The sequence below is a fragment of the Balaenoptera acutorostrata genome, chromosome 10, assembly GCF_949987535.1.
Source record: "Balaenoptera acutorostrata chromosome 10, mBalAcu1.1, whole genome shotgun sequence".
In the NCBI taxonomy this organism is placed as follows: Eukaryota; Metazoa; Chordata; class Mammalia; order Artiodactyla; family Balaenopteridae; genus Balaenoptera; species Balaenoptera acutorostrata.
The window spans coordinates 82,174,626-82,200,489 of record NC_080073.1 but is presented as its reverse complement, the minus strand read 5'-3'; the positions used below and the strand labels follow the sequence as shown (position 1 = coordinate 82,200,489).

Here is a 25,864-nt window from a genome sequence, read left to right as displayed (position 1 = left end):
CTAAGATCAGGAACAAGACAAGGATGTCCACTCTCGCCACTATTATTCAAGATAGTTTTGGAAGCCCTAGCCACGGCAATCAGAGAAGAAAAAGAAATAAAAGGAATACAAATTGGAAAAGAAGTAAAACTGTCACTGTTTGCAGATGACATGATACATAGAAAATCCTAAAGATACCACCAGAAAACTACTAGAACTAATCAATGAACTTGGTAAGATTGCAGGATACAAAATTAACGCACAGAAATCTCTGGCATTCCTATACACTAACAGTGAAAAATCAGAAAGAGAAATTAAGGAGACAATCCCATTTACCATCACAACAAAAAGAATAAAATACCTAGGAATAAACCTACCTAAAGAGGCGAAAGACTTGTACTCAGAAAACTATAAAACACTAACGAAAGAAACCAAAGATGACAGAAACAGATGGAGAAATATACCATGTTCTTGGATTGGAAGAATCAATATTGTGAAAATGACTATACTACCCAAAGCAATCTACAGATTCAATGCAATCCCTATCAAACTACCAATGGCATTCTTCACAGAATTAGAACAAAAAATTTTACAATTCGTATGGAGACACAAAAGACCCCGAATAGCCAAAGCAATCTTGAGAAAGAAAAACGGAGCTGGAGGAATCAGGCTCCCCGACTTCTGACTATACTACAAAGCTACAGTAATCAAGACAGTATGGTACTGGCACAAAAACAGAAATATACATCAATGGTACGGGATAGAAAGCCCGGAGATAGACCCACACACATATGGTCACCTAATTTACGACAAAGGAGGCAAGAACATACAATGGAGAAAAGAAAGCCTCTTCAGTAAGTGGTGCTGGGAAAACTGGACAGCTACATGTAAAAGAATGAAATTAGAACACTCCCTAACACCACACACAAAAATAAACTCAAAACGGATTAAAGACCTAAATGTAAGACCAGACACTATAAAACTTAGAGGAAAACATAGGAAAAACACTCTGACATAAACCACAGCAAGATCTTTTTTAACCCATCTCCAAAGTAATGAAAATAAAAACAAAAATAAACAAATGGGACCTAATGAAACTTAAAAGCTTTTGCACAGCAAAGGAAAACATAAACAAGACAAAAAGACAACCCTCAGAATGGGAGAAAATATTTGCAAATGAAACAATGAACAAAGGATTAATCTCTAAAATATACAAATAGCTCATGGAGCTCAATATCAAAAAAACAAACAATCCAATTAAAAAAAAATGGGTAGAAGACCCAAATAGACATTTCACCAAAGAAGATATACAGATGGCCAAGAGGCACATGAAAAGATGCTCAACATCACTAATTATTAGAGAAATGCAAATCGAAACTACAATGAGGTATCACCTCACACCGGTCAGAATGGCCATTATCAAAAAATCTAGAAACAATAAATGCTGGAAAGGGTGTGGTGAAAAGGGAACCCTCCTGCACTGCTGGCAGGAATGTAAATTGATACAACCACTATGGAGAACAGTACAGAGGTTTCTTAAAAAACTAAAGTAGAGCTACCATATGACCCAGCAATCCCACTACTGGACATATGCCCTGAGAAAACCATAATTCAAAAAGAGACATACGTACCACAATGTTCATTGAAGCACTGTTTACAATAGCCAGGATATGGAAGCAACCTAAATGTCCATCGACAGATGAATGGATAAAGAAGATGTGGCACATACATACAATGGAATATTACTCAGCCATAAAAAGAAACGAAATTGAGTTATCTGTAGTCAGGTGGATGGACCTAGAGTCTATCATACAGAGTGAAGTAAGTCAGAAAGAGAAAAACATATACTGTGTACTAACGCATATATATGCAACCTAAAAAAAAATGGTACTGATGAACCTAGTGGCAGGGCAGGAATAAAGACGCAGACATAGAGAATGGACTTGAGGACATGGCGGGGGTGGGGAGGGGGAAGCTGGGGAGAAGTGAGAGTAGCATCGACATACAACAGTTAGCTAGTGGGAAGCAGCAGCATAGCACAGGGAGATCAGCTTGGTGCTTCGTGACGACCTAGAGGGGTGGGACAGAGGCTCAAGAGGGAGGGGATATGGGGATATATGTATGCATATGGCTGATTAACTTTGTTGTACAACAGAAACTAACACAGTATTGTGAAGCAATTATACTCCAATAAAGATCTATTTAAAAAAAAAGAAAGAATGAAACTGCATCCCTATTTTATACAACTCAAAAAAATTAACTCAAAATGCATTGAAGACCTAAACATAAGACCCGAAACTGTAAAACTCCTAGAAGAAAACATAGGAAAAAAGGTCCTTGACACTATTCTTGGCAATGATTTTTTGGATATGACACCAAAAGCACAGGCAACAAAAAACAAAAATAAACAAGTAGGACTACATCAAACTAAAAAGCTTCTGCATGGAAAAGGAAATAATCGACAAAACAAAATAATCAACAGAGTGGGAGAAAATATTTGCAAACTGTCTTCGTCCATTCGGGCTGCTATAACAAAAAACTAGAGACTGTAGTCTTTGTAGTCTCTAGTAGTCTCTGTTGTCGCTTATAAACAACAGAAATGTATTTATCACAGTTCTGGAGGCTAGAAGTCCAAGATCATGGTGCCACAGACTCCATGTGGTGGCTAGTGAGGGCTCTCTTCCTGATTCATGGCCAGTGCTTTCTCACTGTGTCCCTGAATGGTGGAAGGGGGCTAGTCAGCTTCTGAGGCCTTCTTTATAAAGCCACTAATTACCTCCCAAAGGCTCCACCTCTTAATAGCATCACATCAGGACATCAACATGAATTTTGGGGGGACACAAACATTCAAACCATAGCACAAACCATATATCTGATAAGGCGTTAAGATCTAAAATATATAAAGAATTCACATGTATTCACATGAGTTCACATGAATTCATGTGAATTCAAGTTTTGCTACATGTGAATTCACATGAATTCACATGTAGCAAAAAACCCAAACAATTCGATTAAAAAATGGGCAGAACTGAATAGACATTTTTCCAAAGAGGACATACAAATGGACAATACGTACACGAAAAGATGCTCAACATCACTAATCATCAGGGAAATGGAAATCAAAACTACAATGAGGTATCACCTCACACCTGTTAGGATAGCTATTAACCTCATACCTGTTAGGATAGCAATTCCCAACAGTGGTGGGAATTGGTGCAGCCACTATGGAAAACAGTAAAGAGGTTCCTCAAACAATTAAAAATAGAGCTACCATATACTCCAGCAATCCCTCTTCTGGGTGTGTATATATATATATGAAGGAAACAAAATTAGTATCCCAAAGAGACATCTGCACTCTCATGTTCTTTGTAGCATGATTCACAATAGCCAAGATATGGAAACAACCAAACTGTCCCTTGAGAGATGAATGGATTTAAAAAAGAAGTCCTGCTACTTGCAACAACATAAATGAACCTGAAGGACATTATGACTAGTGATTTTAGACATATTAAAAAATGCTGAACTCATAAAAACAGAGAGTAGAAGGGTGATTGCCAGGGGCTGGAGAGTAGGGGGAAAAAGGAGATGTTGGTCAAAGGGTACAAACTCAGTTATGAGGTGAATAAGTTCTGGGGACCTAAGGCACAGCATGGTGACCATATAGTACTGTATACCTGAAATTTGCTAAGAGAGTAGATTTTAAGCATTCCAGCCACTCACCCACAAGAATAAACGGTAACTGTGTGAGATGGTGGATGTGTTAACTGACTTGACTGTGATAATCACTTCACAATGTATATGTATATCAAATCATCACATTGTACACTTTAAATATATACGGTTTTGTCAATTATATCTCAATAAAATTGGCAGAGGAGAAGTAGTATGATGAATTTGGAGCCAAGTTCCAGAATGACTGGTCTGGCCACTGTGTGCAATGGATTAAGGAAGAGAGTGGAGGTGGGCAGATGAGTCTGGAGGCACTGTGGGCGCCTCGGCAAACACTGGTGGGTACCTGCCCAATATTCACTCCCTCCTTTTTCCTAACAGAGCCCTCACTTTGTTTGGAGCAGCAATCAGGAGCGGCCGAGTGATACAGTCCAGACAATGAGATGTAAGGAGAAGTTGCTAAGTGGTGCTTCTGGATAAGCCCTTTAAAAACAGGCAAGACATGGCAAGATTGGCTTTTCAGTCTCTTACCCCTTTGTCCTTCCCCTCTTCCTGCCTGGAATATAGATGCAATGCTGGAGATGGAACACTCACTTGTAACCACAGAGAGAAAAGCATGAGGACAAAAGCTACTTGCTCAGAATACCTGAGGAGAGAGAGAAGTCAGGTCTCTGTTGGGCTGGGAAAGCTCTGGACCACTGACCTCCAGACATTGTGTTCCATAAGAAAACATAAAACTCCACTGGGTTAAGCTAATATAAATTTGTTTCTGTTGTTAGTGCTGCTGTTGTTAAGTTCAGATAAATGCAATTCCAAACTAACTGAGTGCTTTAAATTAGGAAATGGTGGTGAGAATGAAAAGAAGTCAGAGGTGAGAGATATTGCAGAATAAAATAAAGGAACTTAGCAGCATACTGAATATGGTGCAGAATAGAAGAGGAGGTTTCAAATCAAGGTAAATGGAGCCCTGAGGTGACCAAGAGAAAGAGGGGAGCCGACATTCACTGCTTGCCTCCTGTGTGCCCAACACCAGGCTGGTGCTTTACACACATGAGCACAACTCACTGTCATCGCCACTTGATGAGACGGATGAACAGAAAGAAGGAAGAAGGACGAGGGAACAGCAGGTGTGCCAGGAAGGTGAAGACAACAGTGGTCTCATTTTTAGCTGCACTAAGTGTGAGGTGCTGGTGGCTCAGCTGCACGGAGACCCATCGAGCAGGCAGACAGGAACCTGGGAGCAGAATCAGGAGAACGTCAGGATGGAGAGCGACTTATTCAGACACACTGTGATGTGATGAGATCGTCCAGAGTTCAGAGCAAGAGAACAGGAGGACCAAAACCAGAACCCTGAGAAACACCAACCTAGTAGACAGAAATAGGAAAAAGATACAAAGAACAAGCTTCCAGGGAAGTAGGAGGAGTATCAGAGACTCTGACTTTCTAGAACTCAAAAGAAAGGGTTTCAAAAAGGGTGTGGTAAAGAGTAATTTACATTACATGTAGATCAAAAAGGCTCAACACTAGACCAGGGGGTTGGCCCAGAGGCCAAAGCCAGCAGGCAGCCTGTTTTTCTAAATAAAGTTTAATCAAAATACAGCTACACCTACTCATTTACACATTGTCTATGGCTGCTTTCACCCCACGGGGGCACAGCTGCGTAGTTACAACAGAGATTCTGGTATGGCCTACAAACCTAAATTATTTACTACTCTTTCCAAAAAAGTCTGCCAACCTCTGCCCTAGACAATGAGCTCCTATTGCCTCACCTGGCTGCCTAAATGTTTATTAAAGTCTGGCATGTGGTGCAGGTGCCAATATCACTGAATTAATGAATAAATGACAAGAGACCATTAGATTTGAAAACAATCAGTAACCTCAAGGAAACAACTTCTGAAGAGTGTCTGGATACGAGAGCAGTCAGGGAGGAGGCGGTGACAGACACAAAAGAACTAAATTTGGAGAAATGGGAGCTAGTTAGCTGTGACAAGAAGGTAAAGAGGTAAGTAAAGAAACACTCTAAGGTGAAGAGTAGGAAAACAGAAGCAGCTCACACTGGATCACTGGGTCTGACTGAGACCATCTGCAAAGTGAATATGGAGGTGCTTGGGGCTTAAAGAAAATGGAAAAGAAAGTGAGAATATTTGGAAATGCCTATATGGGAAAAATTGCTGGAAGTGAAAAAGAGAGGATGAAAAGGGTCATCGAGCAGGGGAGGAGGGTCCTCTTGAAGCTGAAGAGCACAGATGGGCAAGTCAACCAAACAAGGACAAGATACGCGAACACGTGGGTGTTCACACTCTTCACACAGGGAGGGTTTGTGCAGAGGAGTGGGCTTATGGGCAATGTGTTATCTGTTAGGCTGAGTTCAGTGTACAGCAATGAAGACCCAAGCCCGAAAAGAACTTCAGATGAAGTCAATACTCCAATCACTTGTGCACTGTTTTAATCTTCTAGCTCAGAGAAAGAAGATGGCTAACTCCAAATTTCATCATCCTGTAACTAACACTTGATATAAAAAGTTCTCAGGCCTGACAAGTACTCAGGATCCCTTTTCATTATTCTTAGCAATGATTACTCAAATACAGGATTTGTACTTCCTTAGAGCATGACCCTTGTATTCATATCACCTTCAAGCATCTTCTCTCATTCACCTCTCTGACCCATCACAAGAGAAGAGGGGTAAAGTGAAGATCAAAACAAGGATAGCCATAGATTTCTTAACCCAGAACTTGAATTTCTCTTTATGTTATTCTAAGACACCAATACCTTCTCTTGACCCCACTTCGCCGGCCAGCTACTCCCCCATTTCTCTGTTCCCCTTTGCACCAACTTCCTCAAAAGAGGGGGCTATACTTCCAAGCTCGAATTCCTCTCCTCCCATTCTCTTAAGCCCACTCCTGCCCCTCCTATTCCAGTGGCAGTCTCCACTGAGGTCCCCAGTGTCGCCTACACATTGCTAAATCCCCATGTGACACAATGAATCACTGTCTTCCTTGATTTGCAGGCAATTCTTGCTTTTCAAGGCTCAGATATGCATGAATTTCACTTACCACCATTTGGTTAAAGAACCCAGTCCCTCAACAACACAGTTCAAATTTCAGTTAGTAACTGTGAGTAACTGCCTAAAGTGCAAATTGACTGTCAGATTTTCAGTCCATGAATCATTACATAAATAATAGATGTGCGTCACGATCAACGACAATCATATCACTTCTTTGAAAGTCTGTCAGTGACTGATCACTGGGCATGTTTTTCAAGTCACACACAGACAGCAAAGTGTGTAGCTATGTTGCCTCCTTTTCTCTAAAGGATAAACTCAAGTGACATTTTACAAAAATGGATAACTGAAAGAGAGAACTGGTCAACAAAGATGAGAGTGTGGCAAAGAAACCAAAAGAGATAGAGCTAGAAGCAGAATTCCAGTCAAACACAATGGAGTTATAGAAGAACTAGCTGACTGTGGGAATGCTGACGCTGCTGTGGTTTAAGAGACTCTCGATGTGCAGGCAGAGGACCCTAGCAAAGGCTGGCTTAGTGACATAAATGAGGGGAGTGGTCGTAACGAAAAGGATGAAGACACATGCCTTGGAGCAACTAAGCCCGTGCGCCACAACTACTGAGCCTGCACTCTAGAGCCCTCGAGCCACAACTACTGAAGCCCGTGTGCCTAGAGCCTGTGCTCTGCAGCAAGAGAAGCCACTGCAATGAGAAGCCCACGCACCACAACGAAGACCCAATGTAGCCAAAAAAAGAAAAAAAAGGATGAAGATATCCCAGATGCCAGCAAACAAAAAACTTCACATTAAAAGAACTCTGAGATATTTCACTCATTAAAGGAACTCTAGGATGTATTTCGCAACATTGAAAGCAAAAATAATAAAATGTTGGAAGTCGATCCAAACTTGGAAAGGAATATGACAATTTGCCGAGGCACAGAAAAGACGTTCACTCTGTATCATAAGTTATAATGACAAGAAGGCAAGCACTGTTCCAACTACTCTTAATATGCTTTTTATAAAGAAATAAAACACTTTTAATTCTCAATGTTGCCAATGTCTTAAATTACAGTGCACTAAATAAAAATCAATTTTACTATTTTTGATTTCCCTATACATTTATAACCATCAGAGCTTTTCATGTTTTGACAAAAATTTTTTAAAGTTGCAGAACAGCAGTAAATTTTCCCATTGGTGCTAAGATTGTTTGCATGGTCACGTTTACAGTCCCGCACTACTGTGCAAAAGGGGACGGCCTGGATTCAGGACACCACACCCACTTGGCTTTCTTCCTGCCTTGCTAGTTGTCCTGCTCAGTTTCTCTTCCCAACTCTTAGCGCTGGAGAACCCCAGAGCGCAATCCTTGGAGCTATTCTCTCTTCTTTGTCTACAATGACTACCTGAGAGATTTCACCCAGTCTCATGGCTGAAAATATCATCTATATGCCCACAACTCCCACAGCCCAGACCTCTCACCTGAGCTCCAGATTTATATATCCAACAGCCCATTTGATCTCTCTACTTGAATATCTAATAGGTATCTTAAACCTAGTACACTGGACTTCCCTGGTGGCACAGTGGTTAAGAATCCGCCTGCCAATGCAGGGGACACGGGTTCGGAGCCCTGGTCGGGGAAGATCTCACATGCCATGGAGCAACTAAGCTCGTGCACCACCACTACTGAGCCTGTGCTCTAGAGCCCGCGAGCCACAACTACTGAGCCCGCGGGCCACAACTACTGAAGCCCGTGCACCTAGAGTCCATGCTCTGCAACAAAAGAAGCCACCACAACGAGAAGCCTGCGCACCACAACGAAGAGTAGCCCCCGCTCGCCACAACTAGAGAAAGCCTGTGTGCAGCAATGAAGATGCAGCCAAAAAATAAATAAAAATTTAAAAACAAAAACAAAAAAACCTCCCTAACATATCCAAAACTGAAATCCCTCCTGCCCCCGCCCTGCCAAAAAAAACCCTCCTCTACCCACAATGGACTTCTTTCCCATCTCAATTGGTGTCAACTCCTTTCCAGTTGCTCAGGCCAAAAACCTTAGTCATTCTTACCTACTCTCTCTCTTATCGCCCCTATATCATCTGTCTGAATCCATATTAGCTCTACCTTAAAATATACCCCAAATCAGACCACTTCTCCCCACCTTCACTGATACTACCCTGGTCCATGCACCATCATCTCTTGCCTAGATCACTGCCACATTCTCCTAACTAATCTCCCTCTGAATCTATTCTTAACACAACAGCCACTTCTTTTAAAACACATGTCAAATCATGCCCCTCCTCTACTCAGAAGCCCCACAGTGGCTCTCGCTTTCACTCAGAGAAAAGCCAACATCCTTCCAGAGACCTAGCAGGTCCTACACAATCTGGCCCCTTGCTAATTTTCTAACTCCAGCTCCTGCTCCTCTTCCTCACTCCTCCACTGCAGCCACTCACCGGCCTACTTCTTGCCAGTGTTACCTGTGTGCTCCGGGTTTGCTCATACTTATAGGGTCTTAGCACTCACTGCTCCCTCTTCCTGGAAAGCTCTTCCTCCACACGTCCACGCAGCTGACTCCTTTACCTTCAAGTGTCTGCTCAGTGCCACCTTCACAAGGTGTGACCACCTCCCCAAGGTGTGACCACCTCCCCCAACCAACTGCAACCCACCCCCACCTTCCAGAACCCTAATCACTCTTGTTTTGCCCCACTTCCCCACGGCACTCATCACCCAACACACTGTAATAACTAACTTACTGGTGCTGTTTATTAGCTATCTCCCACTGCTTAGAGGGTCAACTCCATGAGGGCAGCAACTTCTGGTCTATTTTGTTTACTGATAAAAGCCTAAGGGCCTAGTGATAGTGTCTGATACATACAAGGCACTCAATAATTATTTGCTAAATATATGAAGTTGAAAAAGTTCTAAGTTACTGGTTATTATGTTGGACCCAGGTAACCTATGTACGTCTAAGACCTTCCATTGGTGAGGGAAATCTGGAAATCTAAAATGTGATTATCCATTCATTTTAAGAACTGCTTCCTGAATATCTCATTGTGCCAAAGCCAAAATGGACCTTAGATGGTCAAACATACTTGTCCAATTCTGGTGCAGGAGCTTCTTGCTTTCGACCACGGTTCTGAATTGACAGGAGTGCTTCTGGTGAATACTGGGCAGCATTGCGCTCCATGTATTTCAGAACACAGTCGTCTGTATCAAGGATGACGAACTGGTGGCCAAACACTGGGGAAAGGGTAGAAATACACTTAGCCTGGTCATGTTTTCATCAGGCAACCAAGAGTAAAAATTCACAGATGTGTATTTGTGACCTAGACTAATGAACTTTCAGTTGCTCTCTAAACTAATATGCACTAGTTTGCTTGGTGTTTAGGGAGCTCAGAGTCTCCATCTACAGCCAACAAATGCAACCAACTTACAGTTTAATTGATAAAGGAGATTTATACACTATACCACATGCACAGCTGGACTGCAGACTAACTGCTTCCTACAAGGGTTAACTGAATTAAATTCCTAATTAGAAGAACCCATTCGCTTGGCCAGAAAAAGAGCCTAGACTGTGTTGAGACTTACCCTCAATCACAGCACCAATGAAGAAGTCACTGGGGCCATAATAGATGGGGTTTTCCACTGAGGAGCCTGGTTTGACAACTTTAGTTCTGCCAAGATACTTGCCCCCAATGATACCAGAATTGCGAACAGGAGGCTCAAAGATACTGATCATGTCAGTGGCTAGAAAATAAGAGAAGACAAATCGGCGGTCTTTGTCTTCTGGGATGGGGGATTCCTGGAAAGGTAAAGAAAAGAGGATATTACGAAGGTACGTGATCTATGCAGAAGCCTCAAACTGAAATATCTACAGGGACTAGGGTACAATATAAACCTAACATATGAAGTATAATATAAATGAACAGTATGGGGTGGGGCTCGGGGGGCCGGGAAAGGACATACCTCATCTAAGGGAGGCTGCCCCAACTCACCTCCACTCGACTGTGGGAATGAATATAGGCCCAATGTTGCTAGATCCAATTTTTCATGAGAAAACAGAAATCTGGATTACTATATAAAAACCCTGACTTTAAAATGTTGACGTCAACTCTTTAAAAGAACCAGGCAGGCCAAAGAAAACATATGGGCTGCATTCTGTCCACAGGCTGCCAGTTTGAAACCTCGTGGCTGACATTATGTTCAACGTCGAGGACACTAAAGTGATTATGCAAAGCTTACGCCTTTAAACAAATCCATTTTTATACATAATTTAAAAAAGAAAATTTAAGAAGGGACGAAGGAGTAATATAATGTCATAGAGTTGAAAGTGATTCTGAGAAACTACGTTGTTGATAAGACTTTTCCTAAATCAAATCACCAAGAAACAAATTCCAGACAGAACAAGCCTAAATACAGACATGTTTATTCTTGACTAAAATCCTCTCACATCACAAGTTCAGCACACACCTTCTCATTCAGACCATGGAATTATTTGTGTCATAATTTCTCATTTAGTAGAGTTGGATTTCCTCTTGGTAAAATAATTTCCTCATACCATTCCCTATCTGACAGTCTCCAAACTTTTTTCGTTGAACACCCTTATAATAAAAAAAATTTCTTTTAAACAAACAAGAAATAAAAATAAAATCACATCCTTCCTCTCCTCTCAAACCTCCAGAGGATCCCCATCACACTTAGAAGAAAATAAAGTTCTGAGCAGGACTACAGGCTCGGGTGTGCAAGGGGGCTGGGGGCAACAGCTCACCCTGGCAGGAAGGAGTATTTAAAACTTTTTTAAAAATGTTTTTGCCATTTTATTTTGAACTAAGTTTATCAGACTTACAGAAAAGTTGCATAGTTGAGAATTCTCATAAGCCCATCACCAAGCCTCACCTAACAGTAATATCTTACATAACCATAGCACAATTATCAAACCCAGATGATGGTATAATGCTTTAAATAAACTACTGTCCTTATTCAAATTTCACCTGTTTTCCACTTATGTTCTTTCTCTGTTTCAGGATCCTATACTGCATTAGTTGTTATTTCTCTTTAATCTCATCCAATTTGTGACAGTTCCTCAGTCTGCTCTTGTCTTTCATGACCCTGACATGAGTACTGGTCAATTATTTTGTTGACTGTCCCTCATGCATCTCACTTTTGCATCTTTGGCAAAAATACCACAGGAAAAAAAAAAAACAACACGTCCTTCTCTGTGCATATCAAGGAGTTCATGATAACAGAACATCTTTTTATTGGTGATGTTGAACTTGATCACTTGGTTAAGAAGATGCCTGGTGGGTTTCTCCCCTGTAAAGTTACCATCTTTCCCTTTGCAGTTAGTAAATATCTTGAGGAGATACTTTGAAACCATGAAAATCTTGTTTCTCCTCAAAGGTTTTCCCACTAATTTTAGCATCCGTTGATGGACCTTGTCAGCAACAAGTACTGCTGAGGTGTGTGCTTAATGGTAATTTTCTATTGCACTCTTCTCTTCTCCATTTGTTCATTGAAATTCTACTGTATCATAATCTCCAGGTCCATCATGTTGCTGCAAGTGGCATTATTTCATTCCTTTTTAGGGCTGAGTAATAGTCCATTGTATGTATGTATGTGTGTCTGTGTGTGTGTGTATATACATACATACATACATATATATGCCACAACTTCTTTATCCATTCATCTGTTGATGGACATTTAGGTTGCTTCCATGTCCTGCCTATTGTAAATAGTGCTGCTATGAACATTGGGGTGCATGTACCTTTTCGAATTATATTTTTCGTTAGGTTGAGTCCTAGTCCTGCCTCTGTCTAAGCAGTAAGACCTGGGACACACCAATTAGCCTCTCTGATTCTTATGTTTTGAAACATAAAATGAGTATATTATATTGCCTGACTCACAGATAGTGTATGTGTAAATAAATTCATTTACCCATTCATCCAACAGTTATTGAGTGCCTACAAAGTCTAAAGAGACATGACTCCTGCCCTCAAGGAGTTCATAGTTACTATGTCATAATTCAACAAACCTCTTGAACTTTAACAGTAACTCAAAGAACTTAGCAACAATGCAAAACCTTCATTAATCAGAATTCTTAACGTATGGAGTGTTCTAGTTGACCTAGAATTTGCTAGAACTCCCTTATTTCAAAGCTTTTTCAATATTTAAAAAATACATTAGTCAACTATGTTCTCATTTAATTTTTATTTTTTCAAATACATTTCTATTCCCAGAGTAACTTATTTCAATTTCTCCTATTTATGTCTATATTTCTAAATAAAATGCTTATATTTCTATTTCTGCATTTTTTTCTACTTTTAAAGACATTATCCTTTGAATTCTTATCAGTAATTTGCTTCAGGTAATTCAGCCAGTGAGTGGAACACTCAGGATTTGAATTTATGTCTGTTTCCAAACCTCTTAGCCACTAGCCACATGACCTCTCAAAGTTCACATCTATTAAATTAGTATGATTCCATTTGTTACATTTAATGAATATAAAATACATCAAGCTAGATATCACCAATGATAAAAATTAGTAAGACATGGTCCCTACCCTCAAGAAAATCACAGTTCACTGGAAAGGCACACAAATAGATAATTTGAATGTAAGTCAGGCTTTCATAATTGCTTAATAAAAAAGGCCAAAAGGCCTGTCAAAATTTGAGGGATAGAGAGATTAATGATTTAAGAAAGATTGTGAGGGCAGATAGGACTTGAGCTAGGTCTTGGTTCAGGGGCACCATACTTAATACTATCCAACCTGCCTGAAGGTTGGAGCCAGTGGTTGTTTAAATAAACACATACCTCTGACAGCTTTTACCCTAGAGCTTACAGACAAAACGGACAACTGTGCACAGTACTGACATAGAACAGAATCTTAGGATATAAAAATTGTCCTCACCAGTGCAGCCAAATAACGAAGCACCTTGTTCTCATTCATCAGCATTTTAATAACATCTTTTTTTGGAGCTTTTGGAATGAGCGCAAAGCAATTCTGAGCAGAGTCTTCAACTAGTCCATAACCGTTATAGGGAGGTAATTCCTGAAGAAACACAGGAAGCAAGAAATAAAGCAGATGCTCCTTGTTCTAAAAATTAAAGGTAACTGTAAGTTTCTTTTTAAAATCTAGAAAACATTTATTTAAAAGCAATTTCTACATATACAAATGTAATCAGAAAAAATAACATATCACATATTCCATTCCTCTTTATAGATTTTACACCATGATCACTGCGCATACAAGTGACTGATGATGCTACAAAGTAACACTCGGGGCTGGATTTAATCTATCACTGATGTCCACTGACCCCTTACTGCCAAAGCAGAGCCTGGCCCTGCGCCCAGCCCCAATCCTGGCCCCTGTGGCCCTCCAGCACGGTGAAGCCCAAGGGTCTGTGACTTCTTTGTCTGGGGTGTGGGTCTCAGCCTGGCAGATCTGGAAACCGTTTTCTCAATTCACCCAAAGTGGGCACGTGTGTGTATCGGAGGTGGGGGTAGGGTGGGGGTGTCAGGACTTGGTTCATGCTACTTACTTCCGATTTACCTCCGTATTTCTAATATTTTTATTTCTTTTTAAAAAAAATTTTAAATTTTATTTATTTATTTTTAGCTGCGTTGGGTCTTCGTTGCTGCGCACGGGCTTTCTCTAGTTGCGGCGAGCGGGGGCTACTCTTCGTTGCGGTGCACGGGCTTCTCATTGCAGTGGCTTCTCTTTGCTGCGGAGCACGGGCTCTGGACGCATGGGCTTCAGTAGTTGCAGCTCGCGGGCTCTAGAACGCAGGCTCAGTAGTTGTGGCGCATGGGCTTAGTTGCTCCGCGGCATGTGGGATCTTCCCGGACCAGGGCTTGAACACGTGTCCCCTGCATTGGCAGGCGGATTCTTAACCACTGCACCACCAGGGAAGTCCCTATTTTTATTTCTTCATTTTTGCCTAAGAGAATGACAGCCATACTTCACTAAGGACTCACACACCACTGTCCACACAGGATTCCCCTTTCCTAGTGAAGGAGCAAACTCATGGAACTAAATTCCAGATGCAAAGGTTATTTGATGAGTGTGAAAGTTTAGGATGAACTTATGTTTTTCATTTAGGTTCCATGAAGGGCTGAAAGCGCCGCTATAGGATGCTAAGATTTGTTTGTCTAAAAACTTAAGTAGTTCAGAGGTTGTTTTCCTCCCTCTCATCAATGCTAGGTGGACTGCAGCTGAGTTCTTTTTCTCTGACTCCTTTCTGCTATGCTTTCTCAGCAAAGTAGCTTGTACCACGCTTTTACTAGTAGATACCCTCCCCAAATCTTTTAATATATTGTATTCAGGGACTTTAACAAATTAGTGTATATGAGCCCTGCTCCATGTGCAACAAGGGACTCCCTCAGAAACCAGGGACTCTGCTATTTTCGTCCAAGGTGGGGTGCTTAGAACACTGATCCTTCACCCACTTCCTGGGCTGTAGTTAATGTGATCTTCATGGTTGGAATATGACTAACAGATCCAGTAGATGGACGATGACTTAATTTGCTCCAAATGCAAAACCACTACTCAGTGAATATACACAGTTGCCATGGACAGAGGGACTTTGGGTGAGATACTGCATGCTAAGCTCTGACTTACTCTGGAGGTGGGCGGAAATGCACGGTGGTGGAGTCTAATATCAATACACAGTGAGAGCAGCCTGGTTGGGGGGTGTGGGGGGAGGTTAAGGAGTTTTAAAATAGGCAGGTAAGTTTCTGAGCACCTTCCTCTCAAATTCCTTTTGTTTTAACAGGTTTCTACCTATTTTTCCCAAGTTGCATCTCATTTCCTCTGCTTGGAATGAAGACTTTCTCTAAATATCAGCCCCTGTGCCTGTGGTCCTGGCACCATGCTTTTCATGCTCCAAGCTACCGCCTGGGTCCTGTTCTAAACGAGAGCCATTCCTCTGCTGTGGACATTATCACGCCTAGACACTCCTGTTCGTATGACCCACCTTCCAGAGTTTCTGCCCAGGCTTTCTTAATCATGCACGCACACACAAAGTCTTAGAGTCCCTCATCCTTCAGAGGCCAGCTCCACGGCAGATGAGCTCTCCTGGTCCTGGCTTCTTCCTCCTCCCTACTAGCATGTCTCCAGATGGATCTAGCCTGAGATCCAGCACATCTGGCTTCTGGATCCATGTGGACTTACTCCTGATCTGGCAGATCAGCCTGACCTGGGTATCAAGATTCTCAAATATATGCACTGCATATCCACTTCTGTCCCTGCCCATCAGCTTGACTCTGGCTTGGTCCCTCTAGAACCTGCTACGGCTCTCATCCCTGTGTTCCAACTACATTGTGTAGAGTTTAGATGACTGAGAGGTAATGATTGAGGAGAGCTACAAGGTATTTGCTGTTTGGTAAGTGGAGCTTTCCTACTCATTTCCAACAAAGACTTTCATGGACAGGCAGAGAGGATTTATTTGTAGCAGAATTATTTATTATAGAGAAAATAAACTGACCAAACACTGCAATTAATGTGCCGTATGTAAGGATGGAGAATTCATTGTATCATACAGAGTGACTGAGACAGGGCAAAACAAACAAACCAAAATCTATAGTGGTTCTTCAGTTCTCTCTGCTCTCTATCCAAGTCTTCCCTCCCTTTCTTTCTTTAGAAGACAAGTGTGGGGGGGTGGAAAGGTGATAGTAATGAGGATGGAGAGCAGGGCTATTCTAGGACTCAAAGCTTTTATCAGCTCAAAAGACAGATCAAAGCCATCCACTAGGAAAAGTGCGCCAGTGTGCTACAAGCCCTCCCCATCCTACTTCCTGGTTAGGTGAGACTCCTCCTTATGAGAATGTTTTATATTTAACAGGATCACCCTTGTACTTTTCATTGTGATGCCTGGACTGCAATCTCACACAATACTTATCTATAAACTCTAGTGGTGGAGTAGTTTGGTTGATCAAAATCTACATCTGTTCACATGGTATTTTTCCTGTAGACTGCATCAAATGCTGCCCCCAAAACTGGGGCATAGGGACATGGGTTTTATTATAATTCTTAATCCATGAGCACATTCATGGGTAAGGAGCTCTATCAGAGGAAAAACTGACAGCAAGAGGCATTATCATCACCCACACTCCCTTCTGGAAGTTTTATTGTCCCAGGAAGGCCTAGCACCAAAATCCAAATCCTTCTTTGTAACTGGTTTTATGAGATGTTGGTTCTAAAAGCCTTGCCTAAGACATCACTTGCCTTTGAGGGGAACAAATACATACTGCCTAGGCAGTCTTCTTCAGTCTATCCAGGAAACACACCACATACCTCCTATTTGCCAGGCACTGTGTTAGGCGCTAGGAGCACAAAGATGAACAGTGGTCCTGCTGTCAAGGAACTTAGTCTCATAGAAAAATTCATAAACAGATGTTTAAATACGATAAGTGCTAGTGGAGGGAGGCACAGAGTATCCCAGGAACACAGACGATGGGGGGCGAGCCCTGCCTGGCACTTCAGAGAAGCCTTCTTGGAAGAGAGAAAGCCTACACTGAGTTGTGAGAGGTAAGAAAAAGCCATGTAGAGAAATGATGGAGAAGTGGTTCAAGCAGGAGAAAGAGCATTAGCGAAAGTCCAGGGGAATAAAACAGGACGCAGAACCACCTGTAATTCAGTAGAATTGGAGGCTAAGTGCAAGCAGCATGGGCAGCAGATGCGGGGAAGGCAGGAGGAATTCAATCATTCCATCCTTCCAGTCGTGTCTTTCAAAAAGAAAAGAGCCCATGGACATTATTTTATACACATGCTGGCAAAATAAAGATGGGCCACAGGTGCTAACACACTATTTTATACATGGGCAACAGAGAGGTTGTTTGAGTTGTTCCTGCCCCAAATAGGTACAACGAGCACCAGTGTTTTGGTCTACGACACTGTGGGCCTTAATACTTCAGATGCTTGTTGAATCTGCTGTGTAATGTGTAATTTTGAAAACATGCAATTGTCATTTCAAACTCTAAAATATGTGGCTGAGCCACTCTGAAGGTTCAAGTTTATTAAATTACTATTTTGGTGCATTAAAGACACCATGAACTTACTCTCAGAGTGGACTTTGAGGTGCACAGAACTGAATTTTGGGGTTTTGCGTGATTTTAAGGAGAGCGATGTTGCAATTAAAGAACACTGTCTTCCAACATCTTCAGTGAATCAGTTTTTGTTTTGCTCCCAATCACTTTTTAAGTAAAAGGGTTTGATAAATAGGCAAGAAAAAAATGAAATGCCTTAGGGGTCTGGAATTTTAAAAGATGTCTTTTTTTTAATCAAAAAGTTTTTAAATTATTAAAGTAACACAAGGCTTGGTATAAAACCTGAAATTAAGGGAACTCCCTGGTGGTCCAGTGGTTAGGACTCCACGCTTCCACTGCAGGGGACATGGGTTCAAGCCCTGGTCAGGGAACTAAGATCCCGTAAGCCACGTGGCATGGCCAAAAAAAAAAAAGCGAAATTAAAACCACACAGTATAGAAAGAAAGCTCCCTGGTCATCTCCCACTTCCCTCCCTCCCTCCCCTTCCCACGGTGAACTAACTACTGTTAACAGTCCGGGGAAACATTCCTCTGGGTCTTTTCCTCAGTAATATAAGCAGATGTTGTATACAGTAATCTACAAAAATAGTGCCATGTCATGTATTCACAATCCCTTAAAAATGTTATGGACATTTTCTCATGTTAATATGCATAGACTCCCTCTTTTTTTAACAAGTCTGATAGTCCTCTAATTATATGGATGGATATACTATAATTTATTCTGCCAATGTCCTTACACTTTATTATAAGTAATGCTACACTACACATCCTCACACGTATCTATTTATAATCCCCAAACCAGATTTTCTGGGTCAAGAGATACGTGATATTTTATTTTGAAAAAGTTAAAATGAGACAGACTGCCCTTCAGAAAAGTTTTTCTCATTGGTTCGCCTATTAACAGTACACGAAATGCCTACTGCATCACACCAGGGCAAACACTGGATATTGTGAGTCTTTTTAAATCAAATAGATCCTAAACCTCATTATTTTCATTTCTCTTTGTTTGATTATCAATTGAGGGTCTTTCCGTATGTTCATTAGCCATTTGTAGTTCTTCTTTTGTGAACTGCTCTATTTCACATGCTTTGTCCATTTTTTTTTATTGGGTATTCACAAAAGAGCCTTTTTTATCCCTTTCCTTAAACTTCTATTAATGCATCAGAAGATGAACTCTCTCTGTAACCTCAGAACCAGTGTCCTGTTACCTGTTTCACAGGAGGTGGCTCCTTCTTGCTCACATCAATGCGTGGTAAATCGGAGATTCCAAATTTTTCTTTGTAATACTGCCGAGTAAATGGATCACAATCATAAATGAAGAAAGTTCTCCCAAGTATAGTGAGTGGCTTCCCAACAATGAAGTCTTTGGCAGTATACCATTCCAACACCTCCTTGTCTGAGATTTCCAGCACACACCGAGGGAAGTTCTCTAACAAAAGACAGCAGGGAGAGGAAAGAAAAAGGAATGAGGATGGGAAGAAAGACTGACACACAGCAGCCAGCAGCCAGGCATTCCTGAGAACCAGAGGGAGTGCAGCCTTCAGCTCTGACCGAGGGTCAGGGGCTCCTCCACACTCCCGGCAGAACACAGGGCTGAGTATTTCCATCTGCGAACAGGACACATAAATAATAGCCCAGACTGTTTCTGTAAAGTCTCTCTCCCATATTCGGCTTGAACTATCCCTAGAGGTCACCAATCTTAGTAGAATTAACGCTTAGAAGGAATCATTACAAGAGAAAAGAATAAATGTCCTCCTATAAAGACAGAGTATTGGATCTAGAGCGGGGGGGGGGGCCAAGTCATTTACTTCAACCACCCACCCATTTATCCGTTCATCTAACAAATTATTAGTGACGACATATACCGTGTACCAGGTGCACTGCTGAATACAGAGATTATAACAATTAACAGTATGGATAAAATTCCTGCCTTGATGGAGAAAACATTCTATTCGGGGCCACAGACTCTAAACACACAAAACATGGTTTCATTTCAATTGTGGTCACTGCTATGAGGGCAGTCTGATCTAGTCCTGTGCCAAGAGGCACAGGAGGGACAGTCAGCACGATGGTTCCGGTAGTCCGTTCATCTGGGAAATCAACAGATTTTCAAACGTAGAATCAACCTTCCATTTTTGGAATAAATCTAATTTGTCACACTCTCTTATGAAAACTAGGTGTTGATTGTTGAAGACTGATTCCCTGCAGCTTGGCCTCCATGGACACCATAAGATCATCAGTCAGTTCTAGTAAGGTGCCACACTTTGTAGCTGGAACCACAAAGCCTGGCCCCAGAACTCTGACGACAGGGGGCATAAGAGGGGGGTTGGTACTGTCCTAACTGATAATTGCTAAGAAAATAAGGAAGGAGGCTAAGGTTCTGCTACAGCATTCAGAAAACCTAACACTCCAGCCCTTGATTTGCCAAAAGAAAAGGGTTGGCTGCTTCCCAATCATGCATCTTAAACGCCCTATAGACCAAGGGTTCCTTCTCCCAGTGTCTAGTGCCAACCCTACTAGAGCTCTCTGAGTTACCCCAGGAAGTGATGGGCAGTGGAGGACACAGCTCATGACTCTGTGGCATTGTTTTCTTTTTTTTTTTTTTTGGCCACGCCATGTGGCTTGAAGGATCCCAGTTCCCTGACCAGGGAACAAACCCAGGCCCTTGACAGTGAAAACACAAAGTCCCAGCCACTGGACTGCCAGAGAATTCCCCAATAATTATTACTTTAAATGTAAGTGGACTAAATGCTCCAATCAAAAGACATGGAGAGGCTAAATGAATAAAAAACCAAGATCTATCTACATGCTGCCTACAAGAGACTCACTTCAGACCTAAGACAGACAGACTGAAAGTGAGAGGATGAGAAAGGGTATATCATGCAAATGAAAATGAAAAGAAAGCTGGGGCACCAATATTTATATCACACCAAGTAGACTTTAAAACAAAGGCTGTAGAAAGAGACAAAAAAGGGCATTACATAATGATAAAGGGATCAATCCAAAAAGATATATATATATACAGCCAACACAGAAGCACCTAAGTACATAAGGCAAATATTAACAAACAAAAGGAGAAACTGATGGTAACACAATAATAGAAGGGGACTTTAACACTCCAGTTTCATCAAAGGACAGATCATCCAGACAGAAGATCAAAAAGGAAACACTGGCCTTAAATGACATTAGACCAGATGAACTTAATAAAAATATATAGAACATTCCATCCCAAAGCAGCAGAATACATTCTTTTCAAGTGCACATGGAACATTCTCCAGGACAGTTCACGTGCTAGGCCACAAATCAAGTCTCAGTAAATTTAAGAAGACTGAAATCATATGAAGCATCTTCTCCAACCACAACACCATGAAACTAGAAATCAACTACAAGGAAAAAAAAAAAAACTGTAGACCTTGAGATTATCTTATTAATGAAGTCAGAAGGAGAAAGACAAATATCACATGATATCACTTATATGTGGACTCTAAAATATGACACAAATAAACCTATCTACAAAACAGAAACAGACTCACAGAGAACAGACTTGTGGTTGCCAGGGGTGGGGTGGGGGAGGGATGGATTCGGAGTTTGGGGTTAGCAGATGTAAACTACGATATGTAGAACGGATAAATAACAAGTTTCTACTGTATAGCACAGGGAACAATATTCAACATCCTGTGATAAACCATAATGGAAAAGAATATAAAAAGAATGTGTGTGTGTGTATATATATGTATATATACGTATAACTGAACCACTTTGCTGTATAGAAATTAAGACAACATTGTAAATCAACTATACTTCAATAAAAAAAAGAAAAAACACTGTAAGAAACCCAAATGTGTGGAGGCTAAACAATATAGTACTAAACAACCAATCGGTCACTGCAGAAATCAAAGAGGAAATAAAAAATACCTGGAGACAAATGAAAACGGAAAAACAATTATACAAAATGCTATGGGACACAGCAAAAGCAGTTCTAAGAGGAAAGTGTATAGCAATATAAGCCTACCTCAGGAAATAAAAAATCTCAATCTAACCTTACACCTAAAGGAAGTAGAAAAAGAAGAATAAGCAGAATCCAAAGTGAGTAGAAATAATAAAGATCAGAGAGGAAATAAATGAAATAGAGACTAAAAAAAACAACAGAAAAGATCAATGAAACTAAGAGGTGTTTCTTTGAAAAGATAAACAAAATTATAAACCTTTAGCCAGATTCATCAAGTAAAAAATGAGAGAGGATCCAAATAAATAAAATCAAAAATGAAAGAGAAGTTACAACCAACACCACAGGAATACAAAGAATCATTAAGAGATTAGTACGAGCAATTACACGTCAGCAAAATGGACGACCTAGAAGAAATGGATAAATTCCTAAAAACACACACTCTCCTAAGACTGAATCAAGAGGATATAGAAAATATGAATAGACTGATTATTAGTAATGAAATTGAATCAGTAATCAAATACCCCCAAGAAACAAAAGTCTAGGACCAGAGGGCTTCACAGGTGAATTCTATTAAACATTTAAAGAAGAGTTAACACCTAACCTTCTAAAGTATTCCAAAAAATTGAAGGAGGAGAAATGCTTCTGAACTCATTTCATGAGGCCAGCATCACCTTGATACCAAAACCAGACAAAGGCACCACAAAAAAAGAAAACTGTAGGCCAATATCACTGATGAACATAGATTCAAAAACCCTCAAAAAATATTAGCAAACAGGATACAACACTATGTTAAAAGCATAATACAATATGATCAAGTGGGATTTATCCCAGGGGTGCAAGGATGGTTCAAAACCCACAAATCAATCAATGTGATTAACAAATTGAAGAATAAAAATCATATCATCACCTCAATAGGTGCAAAAAAAGCTTTTGGTGAAATTCAGCATCCATGTATGATAAAAGCTCTCAACAAAGTGGGCAGAGAGGGAACTTTCCTCAACTTAATAAAGGCCATACATGACGAGCCCACAGCTAACTTCCCACTCAACAGTAAAAAGCTGAAAGCATTTTGTCAAAGACTAGAAACAAGAGAAGGAAGACCACTCACTCCAATTTTATTCACCGTAGTATTGGAAGTCTTAGCCATAGCGATCAGACAAGAAAAAGAAATAAAAGGAATCCAAATTGGAAAGGAAAAAGTAAAACTGCTACTGTTTGCAGATGATATGATACTATATATATAAAATCCTAAAGGTGCCACAATAAAACTTAGAACTAATAAATGAATTCAGTAAAGCCATAAGATACAAAATATACAGAAATCTGTTGCAATTCTATACGCTAACAAAGAACTAACAGAAAGAGAAAACAAATCCATTTACAACTGCATCAAAAAGAATAAAATACCTAGAAATAAATCTAACCAAGGAGGTAAAATACTTTTACTCAGAAAACTGTTAAGACTCTGATGAAAGAAACTGAAGACAACACAAACAAATGGAAAGATACACTGTGCTCATGGATTGGTAGAATTAATATTGTTAAAATAAACATATTACCTAAGGTAGTCTACAGATTCAATGCAGTCCCTATCAAAATACCAATGGCACTTTCCACAGAACTAGAACAAACAATTCTAAAATTTGTATGGAAACACATAAGGCTCTGAATAGCCAAAACAATCTTGAGAAAGAAAAACAAAACTGGAGGTACCATGCTCACTAATTTCAAACTATACTACAATCCTACAATAATCAAAACAGTATGGTACTGGCACATAGATCACATAGATCAATGGAACAGAACAAAGAGCCCAGAAATAAACCCACACTTATATGGTCAATTACTCTATGACAAATCAGGCAAGCATACACAATGGGGAAAAGACAGACTCTTCAATAAGTGGTGTGGAGAAAACTGGACAGCCACACGTTAAACGAATCAAACTGGACTACTTACACCATATAAAAAAATTAACTCAAAATAGAATTAAAATTTAAATGTAAGAATTGAAACCATAAAACTTCTATTAGAATACATAAGCAGTACATTCTTTGACATCAGTCTTAGCAACATTTTTTTGGGGATATGTCTCCTCAGGCAAGGGAAACAAAAGCAAAAATAAACCAATGGGACTACAAAAAACTAAAAAGCTTTTGCACAGTGAAGGAAACTAGGAACCAAACAAAAAGGCAGCCTACTGAATGGGAGAAGCTATTTGCAAATAATACATCTGATAAGGGGTTTAATATCCAAAATATAGAAAGAACTCATACAACTCGACATCAACCAAAAAACCCACCTGATTAAAAAAATGGGCTGAGGGCTTGAATAGGCATTTTTCCAAAGAAGACATACAGATGGCCAACAGGCATATGAAAAGATGCTCAACATCACTAATCACCAGAGAAACACAAATCAAACCCACAATGAGATATCACATCACACCTCTCAGAATGGCTATTATCAAGATAACAACAAATAACAAATGTTGGCAAGGATGTGGAGGAAAGGGAACCCTTGTGCACTGTTGGTGGGAATGTAAATTAGCGCAGCTACTATGGAAAAAAGTATGGAGATTCCTCAAAAAATTAAAAACAGAACTGTCATGCAATCCACCAATTCCACTTCTGGGTATTTTTCTGGGGAAAAAAAAAACCACACTAATTCAAAAAGACTTATGCACCCCTCTGTTCACTACAGCATTATTTACAATAGCCAAGATATGGAAGCAATCTAAATGTCCATGGATAGATGAATGGATAATGAGAAAGTGCTATATAGACACACACACACACACACACAATATTACTCAACGATAAAAAAGAATGAAATCTTGCCATTTTTGACAACATGGACCTAAAGGGTATTATGCTAAGTGAAATAAGTCAGACAGAGAAAGACAAATACTGCATTTCACTTGTATGTGGAATCTAAAAAAGTAAAACAAAAGAATAAACATAACGAAACAGAAACAGACTCATAGATACAGAGAACTAACTGGTGGTTCTCAGAGGGGAGTGGGGTAAGATGATGAGTGTAATTGATGAGGGAAACTAAGAGGTACAAACTTTAGTTGTAAAATAAATAAGTCATGGGGGTGTAATGTACAGCATAGGGAATATAGTCAATAGTACTGTAGGGACTTCCCTGGTGGCGCAGTGGTTAAGATGCCATGCTCTCAATGCAGGGGGCCCGGGTTTGATCCCTGGTCAGGGAACTAGATCCCACATGCACGCCACAACCAAGGAGCTGGCAAGCCGCAACTAAAGAGCCCACGTGCCGCAACTAAGCAGCCAGTGAGCGGCAACTAAGGAGCCTGCGAGCAGCAACTAAGGAGCCTGTGAGCCACAAATAAGAAGCCCGCCAGCCACCACTAAGGAGCACACGTGCCGCAACTAAGACCCGGCTGCAACCAAATAAATAAATAAATATTAAAAAGAAAAAAAAAAAGAAAAAAGCCTGGCTATGCATTAGAGTTGTCAGGGGAGCACTGAAAATAACGATAATAATAATAATACTGTAATAACTTTGTGTTATTACAGTATTACACCAATTACACCAATTAACTTATTACAGTTACACCAATAACTTTGGTGACAGATGATAACTAGAATTATCCTGGTGATCATTTTGTAATGTATAAAAGTATCAGATCACTGTTGTATACCTGAAACTAATATAGTATTGTAAGTTAATTCTATTTCAATAAAAATAAATAATCCATAAAAATACCCAAACATTTTTCAAAATTTGTTGTTTTTAAATCCTATCACTGCTCCAATATCATTACTGTAATATATTTTAATTTTACCTTGATATTTTTTAAGCCCCTCAAATTTAACATTGTTCCTTTAGTTTGTATAGTCAATGTTTATTTAGATTTACCTACATTTTACCATTTTCTTTATTTATCACTTCTTATATCTCAGATCTTACTTCTGGAATCATTTTCTTTCTATACATTAGATTTTTCCTAGTAAGGGTCCATTGTTTATGTCCACTCCCAGCTCTCCCGCAAAGCCTTTAGTCTTTCTAGCTCACACCTCTTCTTCTGAGCTTTGTCTACATGACATAACTGGTTAGCAATCAGATAATCTGGAGCACCTGTGTTACTGTTTAAGCGCTTTGAGTATTTATATGACTTGTCTCCCCAGCCGCTAGAAGTGACTGAAGGGCAGGGATTCTAGGTCTGGGAGTTACATTTTCATCTTATCCTCCATAGCACAGCA

At 40.2% G+C, this 25,864-nt stretch overlaps 1 protein-coding gene across 2 annotated transcripts in view; it reads right to left on the bottom strand.

Annotated features, from left to right (window-relative positions):
- Positions 1 to 25,864, bottom strand: part of EFHC1 (EF-hand domain containing 1) — a 59,237-nt gene that overhangs the window by 8,787 nt on the left and 24,586 nt on the right. For both annotated transcript variants that reach the window (XM_007193871.3, XM_007193872.3), the window contains 4 exons: positions 18,892 to 19,112; positions 13,549 to 13,689; positions 10,230 to 10,443; positions 9,734 to 9,881 (listed from right to left, as the gene is read on the bottom strand). In XM_007193871.3, the coding sequence (XP_007193933.2) occupies positions 9,734 to 9,881; positions 10,230 to 10,443; positions 13,549 to 13,689; positions 18,892 to 19,112 (724 nt within the window). The remainder of the gene's footprint in view (positions 1 to 9,733; positions 9,882 to 10,229; positions 10,444 to 13,548; positions 13,690 to 18,891; positions 19,113 to 25,864) is intronic.